Source organism: Mesoplodon bidens (genome assembly GCF_964165515.1).
Source record: "Mesoplodon bidens genome assembly, chromosome: 5".
Taxonomy (NCBI): domain Eukaryota; kingdom Metazoa; phylum Chordata; class Mammalia; order Artiodactyla; family Ziphiidae; genus Mesoplodon; species Mesoplodon bidens.
The window spans coordinates 112,359,683-112,367,177 of record NC_138161.1 but is presented as its reverse complement, the minus strand read 5'-3'; the positions used below and the strand labels follow the sequence as shown (position 1 = coordinate 112,367,177).

At 43.6% G+C, this 7,495-nt stretch overlaps 2 protein-coding genes across 7 annotated transcripts in view; one reads left to right on the top strand and one right to left on the bottom strand.

The window, feature by feature from the left end:
• Nucleotides 1–1,720: 1,720 nt before the first annotated feature.
• RPL35A (ribosomal protein L35a) lies at nucleotides 1,721–5,112 on the bottom strand. Of its 2 annotated transcripts, none has more exons than XM_081235813.1 (5): nucleotides 5,087–5,112; nucleotides 4,412–4,456; nucleotides 4,045–4,197; nucleotides 2,822–2,966; nucleotides 1,721–1,799 (listed from the first exon to the last, which is right to left on the bottom strand). In XM_081235813.1, the coding sequence occupies exons 2-5, from the start codon at nucleotides 4,420–4,422 to the stop codon at nucleotides 1,776–1,778; spliced, it is 333 nt and encodes a 110-aa protein (XP_081091939.1). In that variant the 5' UTR covers nucleotides 4,423–4,456; nucleotides 5,087–5,112; the 3' UTR covers nucleotides 1,721–1,775. The 2 variants fall into 2 exon arrangements, with proteins under 2 accessions (XP_081091939.1, XP_081091938.1); XM_081235812.1 differs by having other exon boundaries at nucleotides 4,887–5,099.
• A 101-nt stretch (nucleotides 5,113–5,213) lies between these two features.
• The window catches only part of DRC9 (dynein regulatory complex subunit 9), a 42,203-nt gene continuing 39,921 nt past the window's right edge, over nucleotides 5,214–7,495 (top strand). The window contains exons 1-2 of one of the 5 annotated variants that reach the window (XM_081235809.1): nucleotides 5,214–5,501; nucleotides 5,941–6,095. The gene's annotated coding sequence lies outside the window, so the exon portion shown is untranslated. Of the gene's footprint in view, nucleotides 5,502–5,703; nucleotides 6,096–7,495 lie in introns of those variants that run through there. The other 4 variants (XM_081235808.1, XM_081235807.1, XM_081235810.1 and 1 more) reach the window with 4 other exon arrangements.

The following is a 7,495-nucleotide window of genomic DNA, read 5'->3' as shown; positions in this document are numbered from 1 at the left end:
GTTGCAGTGCGCGGTCTTCTCATTGCAGTGGCTTCCCTTGTTGTGGAGCGTGAGCTCTACGCGCACGGGCTTCAGTAGTTGTGGCACACGGGCTTAGTTGCTCCGCAGCATATGGGATTTTCCCGGACCAGGGCTTGAACCCATGTCCCCTGCACAGGCAGTCTTAACCACTGTGCCACCAGAGAAGCACCCCCCCCCTTATTTTTTAATATTTATTTTGTCTTTTGGCTGTGTCGGGTCTTAGTGCGGGCTCTTCCTTGTGGTGCACGGGTTTCTCTCTAGTTGTGGCACGCGAGCTTACTTGCCCTGCGGCATGTGTGATCTTAGTTCCGCGACCAGGGATCGAACCTGCATCCCCTGCATTGGTAGGCGGATTCTTTACCACTGGACCACAAGGGAAGTCCCCTAACCAAATTTCAAGTTGTGGGGCCATGAAATGAACTGCTTAGATCTGGTGAAGAGAGCATAATTGACCAATGACTCCAAGCAGCTTCTCTCTACCATCCACCTCATTTGTCTTGAGGCCATGGCTCCCGAGGGTTGCTGCTAGACAAATAAGACTGGCAGTACAAACAAAGCCCCTTTTCGGTGACTCTTCCAACAGCAATTTTGGCTTCAGGGCCACCATTAAACTAAGCAAACCGTAGAACTGCTGTGCGCCTTCATGCTAATCATTTTTTAGAGTCTGCTTCTTAGAGAAACCAAATACAATTAAAAACTGTTAAAAGGGGTGCAGTTTGGCAAACTCCCAGTTTTCTGTTGATATTTTCAGTGGAATGTCAAGATCTGTTGGTTAATAAAAGGAGCACCTGCTACTGCATCAAACACCTAAACCCACCATACTGTGAACTGATGCCTTGGTTCAAACTGTATTCAGCACATTCTGAGATTTAAAATATTCTGCAGCCCTGCTTAGTTGCCTTTGTATCATGCCAAAACGTCTCAATTCTGCACTTTACTATTAAAACATGGAGCAAAGGACAGCAACCCTGTCCAGGCAATCCTGACAACCCCCCACCAAGATTTTTTAAGGTATGTGGCAATTTAGGGACACTTTCAACTTAGACATTATTCCCAGTCAAGTGTTATATACTGGATGCTTTGTCCAGTCACAAATCCCAAGGATATCTCATCCAAATGAGCTGCCAAATACCATCAATATAATCCTCATTCAAATTTCTCCCAACTACCATTTTTAAGCCCCAAGTTTCCTAATCAATCTATATTAAACAAGTGCATGCTACTACAAGGTACTTTAGGAGGTCAAGATATTTGCAGTTTCTTTCAACTTAATGAGGGAGGCAGTTACCAGTACCATAGCTGAAATAAGGGGAAAAGTTATAGATTCATTTGATGTGGAAATCTGGAAACGTTTCATGGTGTATATCGATACTGGCTAAAAACTGACTTCTGTCCTTCCTGTGGGTTATCTCCACTTGTCCAAAAACTTTTCATAGGATAGGTTCCAGCACTCCATCACTGTAAACCTTCCAAGATACTCCTTTCCACTGTCCCCAACTAAAGCTTACTTGTAACCTTCCCCCCAACATTTAAGGTCTTATATTAAGATACATCCTATCCTCATTAAAACCCTCCTGTTGTCTAAATCTCTGTAACTGCCATATTCTCTGGGCTCCCATATACTCTGAAAATGCCCGAAAACCACCACCCTTTAAGCACTTAGCAACTGAATTCAGGGCAAAGAATTTTTTAAGCCATGTTAACAAAAATACAAGGGAACAAATCCACATTTATTTATTTACTTTTCAGAAAGTTTAAATCCTTGAAGGGTACAGCATCTGGTGGGGGGGGGAAAGAACATAATGTCATTAAGTGCATGTTATATACAAACAGTTATTGAATACCACAACATGAAAAATCTCCCATTGTCCCATTACCCATCTCTGAAAGGCACCCAATGACTTATATCCTAGTGGGAAGGGAACTAAATTTTTAGAGCCTTCAGTTTCTAGGTGAACATTCTTTGACTTAAGAACCAGTACTGGGAACCTGAGAATCAATTTAATTTTGCTTCCTCTAACGATAGTAAAAACCTCCTCTGATGAGAAATCTCAACTGCTCAGCAGGGTTCAAAAGTACCCTGTGACCCCAAGGATGCAGCCATGTCTATTAAAAATAGATCCTAACTGAAGAAAACAGGAGCTATCCTGTTAAAAATATCACAGAATCTGGAGTTGAAGTCCTGGGACATGAGCATTAGTTTTCCTCTATAAAATAAAGCTAATACCTATTTGAACAAGACTGTCATGATGAAGAGATCGGAAATATTAATTTTGCCAGGAAAAGGTATGTTGAATTTTTATTTTCTAGCAATTACTTCAGAGCCCAATAAATATAGTTGCCAGAAAATTGTTCATTTAAATAGGTGACCCTCAAACAACACAAGTTTGAACTGTGTGGGTCCACTTATACACAGATTTTTTTTTCCAGTAAATACGTACTACACAATCCGCAGTTGACTGAATCCACAGATGCCGAGGCCAACTGTAAAGTTATTCTGGATTTCTCACAGTGCCCCTAACCTCTGCGTTGTTCAAGGGCCAACTGTGCTATTCCCCACCACCCACAGGCAGCTTTAGCAATTACCTGAAATCTAGGCACAATCCATTTGAACCCTCTGCCTTCACTTTTCTTATAATGCCAAGAAAATGTTCCATAATACATTTACACAGTAGCCCCTAATTTTACAGCATGATCTATTGGTGACATTTTATAATCACAATAGTCCTTAGTAGTCAAAGCCAAACACCATGAGCTTAGTTTGATTCGAAAGGTGCCACATTGCTAATAATGTACTTACCACACGGATTCTGTGTCCAATGGCCTTAGCAGGAAGATTGCTTCGGAATTTGGCACGAACCATGCCACTGTTTCCATGAGCACGAGTTATCTTTCCCCAGATTACTCTGGTTTTGTTAGGTTTTCCACCAGGAGTTACTGTGTTGCTGATTTTAAAAGAGGATTAAAAAAGGCATGAGAACCCAGACAACCAGTATAGTGTGGTACAAAATCAAGGTGACTTCTAGACCAGTCGCCCTCAACCCTAGCTTAAACGGTAATAGCTGTAATATGGGGAGGGGGCAGGGAAGGGGGGGGGAAAAGAAATGTGAGGATATTTTGAGTGTAGGGAGAGAGGAACTTGTTTGTAATTTTAAATAGCCAGGTAAGGCCTTACTAAGAAGCTAACACCAGAAAAAAGACTCGAAGGTAAGGGAACAGCTTATGTTATAAACTGAGGTTGTGTCCCTGGCTTGTGGAAAGGCAGACGATGCCAAGAGATGAATCCTAGCTGGGTTAAGAGAGGACAGAGGGAGCCCTGAATAAATATGGTCTTAGAAGCTCCTTAATGACTTTAGCTTTTACTAAATGAGACGGGGAAGAGTTGGAATTTGAGCAATGTACAGATGATTTGACTTATAATTTTAAAGGACTGGGAAATCCCTGGTGGTCCAGTGATTAAGACTCCACGCTTTCACTGCCAAGGGCCCAGGTTCAATCCCTGGTCAGGGAACTAAGATCCTGCAAACCACGCGTGGCAAAAAAAATTTAAAGGATCACTCTGGTTGCAGGAGGAAAGGGGGATGGGGGAGATGAAAACATGTTCCCAAAGATCTTTTTAAAAACAATTTAAATACCCAATAGTCCACCCATTTCTTCCACTCCCGCCCCCACCTCTATCCCAGAGATTTTAATTGATCTGGAATGGGTTTAAGAAACAATGCTCTAGAGATAACATCTTTAAACATCTATTAAAATTGTAACTTCAAGAGATCAACAAAATAAATTAAGCGATATGAAAAATGCTCTATAAAACCTTAAGATCGTAATATAAGGACCTGACGCCTTCCTTAAAACAAATTAATAGCTGTAATTTTTCTAAGTGCAGAAGACACTTATATCCAATACTAACCATGAAGTTCCTTGAACTCCCAAAGTAGAAACCACAACAGTACCATTTATTTAACCAACTTCAAATGAGACCAATCAAGTGAAAACTCAAAAAGCACAATACTATCAACTTACTTCTTTGCTTTGTACACGTAAGCACATCTCTTGCCTAGATAGAATTCAGTTTCATCTCGAGCATATACACCTTCAATTTTCAGGAGAGCTGTGTGCTCCCTCTGGTTCCGTAGACCCCGCTTATAGCCAGCAAAAATGGCCTTGGACCACAGCCTAAGACAAAATATACTGTTAATCATAAGCTGTTAAAAGATCTCTCTCAACTTCAACAAACCACAGGTATGATTTGGCTTGTAATGACAACCACCTAAAAGTTACCTATGTAGCAAACATCTGAATTTTTTCCCCACCAGTTTTTAACTCACATGTAGGATCACGCCTAATAAACAAACTACAAGTACAAAGCAATGATATTTAAAACGCATACCTTCCAGACATAATTGCCGTTTTAGAAGTCCTGTTCCCAGCAGGCCTTAAAACAAAAATAATCAGTTTAAAATCTTGCAACGCGCGTTTCCCACCTAGTCTCTGGAAGAGCGCCCCAAACTCAGAGAATACCTGATAACTAAGCAAATTCCAAAAGGAAAACAAAACCTAAAGTAGCAAAACAGTACACTACAGGAAGTAACTCCTAGAAACCCCAAAAGAAAGCCTTAAGAAAGTTCACGCCACGATCATGGGGGAAAAAAAAGATCAAGGAGCCATAGAAGCACGCAGAGAACAAGACTTTTAAACACTGAATGGGAAAGAAAAGCGAAGGAAAGACATAGTAAACAGGCAAAGCCAGGTTTGAGGTGGGAGTAAATGAACAAAGAACCCTGCCTAAAAGTGCCACTGCTGCCAGACAAAATGCATCTATTTTATATTTTAATCCGCTAGGGACCGCAAGCAACTCCAGTTACCGGAGCACCCATTCTCGGAGGTCAGGGGACCAGCACCATCAGTCCCGTATCTCCTCCATCCTGTACTCCCTGTTGCTGGAATCCATAGAAATCATTAGCTGGTAGAGCCTCGGAGCCGCACCAGCATCTCACGAGAGGAACATAGCCGAGCCGACCCCACTTATTTGCCCCCAAAGTTCAGCTGCGGAAACGCCACACACCTCCACAAGGTCCAAGATGGCTGAAAAAGAAACGGAAGGCCCCGCCGCGTGGCCTCATGGGTAAACACCTCTCCACCCCGCCCCCCCATTTAGGTATCTTCCGCCACCGCCAGAAAAATAAGCCTCAGAAATCGTCTTCTGACTGAAATAAGCCACGTTCAAGAGCACTCTTACAATTCTTTCCCTAAGTCCTTTTATCTTTGTAAACTGCAACATGTACTATATACTTTGGAACAGAGGGAGGCAAAATGGTAGCCAGCTAAAGGAGAAGAACAGGTCCTCCAAAGCTCTGCGTTGCCGTAGAAACACCTTAGCTAGGTTCCGGCGGCGTCGGGTGCTGTAGCGGGAAAAGTGAAGCCCGACTGGAGGACTACCCCCGCCTCGAATACCCCAGATTTGATTCGCCAACAAGGGGGTATCTTTCCTTCTTACCACATAGCAGTAGGGCGAACGGAAACTCTCGGATCCTAGCCAGGAAGAGAAAGACGGCGATCACAAAGGCAGGAGGAGAGAGCTCTTCCTTCTCTTTATCTTTTGTCCCCCACCACCCCCTTACTCCTTTCCTCCTTCTACTCCTTTATCTCTTTCCAGAAATGACTTAAGTTCTTACCGCCAATCTTCATTTTGACTCCAAGGGTGAAGAGCACTGTCCTGAAAAGGCTTTGTTGCGTTTTAAGGAGAGGTCATTCAGCTGCCAAACTCTCGCGGCGCGCAGCACCGTGGTCACGTGCCATAGGTCTTCAGTAAATATTCGTAGACTAGAATGGGATAGCTTAGTGGACGTGAGAGATTTACATTCCCTAACTATTGCACATTTATGTGTTGCCCTATGGATTCATTCCTTTTGTCAGCAGTTTGTTGAATGACTGACTACCATGAACGAAATTTTGTTCCTGGCTCGGAGGAGCCTGCAGTAAACAGAACAACAGAAAGCTCTGCCCTCATGGAGCTTACATCCTAGTAGGGGGAGCAAGACAATGAGCAAGTAAAATATATGGCACATTAAAAGGTAATGTGAGAAAAAATTTTCTCTCTGGAGATTGGATCCAGATGGGGCAAATGGCAGATACCTAGAAATATGCCACTGATTTAAGCTAGTACCTGATGGACCAGTGGTGAAGAGGTGAGGGGAAGAGTCGTTCAACTTGAAAGAATAGCATATGCAAAGACCCTGAGTTGGAAGGGAGCATGATTCCATAGGAGAAAGAAGCCCATTGAAGCTGGAGCCATGAGAGCAATAAAAGGGCAGTGCCAGATGGATCTGGAGAGGAAAAGAGGAGCCCAGATCATGCAGGCCTTATGGTCCAAGTTAAGAGGTTTACTTTTATTTTTTTTTAATTATTTATTTATTTATTTATTTATTCATGGCTGTGTTGGCTCTTCATTTCTGTGTGAGGGCTTTCTCTAGTTGCGGCAAGTGGGGGCCACTCCTCATCGCGGTGCGCAGGCCTGTCACTATCGCGGCCTCTCGTTGCGGAGCACAGGCTCCAGACGCGCAGGCTCAGTATTTGTGGCTCACGGGGCTAGTTGCTCCGCGGCATGTGGGATCTTCCCAGACCAGGGCTCAAACCCATGTCCCCTGCATTGGCAGGCAGATTCTCAACCACTGCGCCACCAGGGAAGCCCCGAGTTTTACTTTTTTTCCCAAGTTAGTGAGAAACCACTGAAGAGTTCTAAGGAGAGACATGATGAGATTTTCAATCTTAAAAGATGAGTTCTTCATTTCAAAAAGATAACTTTTAATTTGGAAGCTGTGGGGCTTCCCTGGTGGCACAGTGGTTAAGATCGGCCTGCCAATGCAGGGGACACGGGTTCAAGCCCTGGTCTGGGAAGATCCCACATGCCGCAGAGCCACTAAGCCCGTGCGCCGCAACTACTGAGCCTGCGCACCACAACTGAAGCCCGCACGCCTAAAGCCCATGCTCTGCAACAAGAGAAGCCACTGCAATGAGAAGCCCGTGCACTGCAACGAAAACTAGCCCCTGCTCTCTGCAACTAGAGAAAGACCCAATGCAGCCAAAAATAGTTAATTAATTTTTAAAAATTTGGAAGCTGTTAAAGTAGTTCAGACAAGAAACAACAGCTAGATTCAGCATGGTGTTGGGGGAGATGGAAATTGAAGGTAAAATCCACAGGACCTCATGGTGGTTTGAATTGGGGGAATGCTGATGTCAGGATGACAGGAAGGAAGCAGAAATAACTCCTGAGTTTCTAGTATTGAGGAATGAGAAGCCATAACAGAACGAAAGCACTGGATTCTACATAAGCATAGTCCCATCTTACCTATGTGAGGCACACTTACCTATGCCCCAGGCCTAAAAAATGGAAAAATAAAGAAACAACAACACAGCAAAAGAACAAAATCTTAACACCATGCTATTTCCTCCTAAGACTGCCCTTGAACCAGAA

What these genes read in the sequence shown, in the direction of transcription:
- RPL35A (XM_081235813.1), bottom strand. An exon ending in TACGTGTACAAAGCAAAGAA is followed by an intron (nt 2,967 to 4,044) that starts GTAAGTTGATAG and finishes TTTTAAAATCAG; the next exon opens with CAACACAGTAACTCCTGGTG. An exon ending in TTGGACACAGAATCCGTGTG is followed by an intron (nt 1,800 to 2,821) that starts GTAAGTACATTA and finishes CCCCCCCACCAG; the next exon opens with ATGCTGTACCCTTCAAGGAT.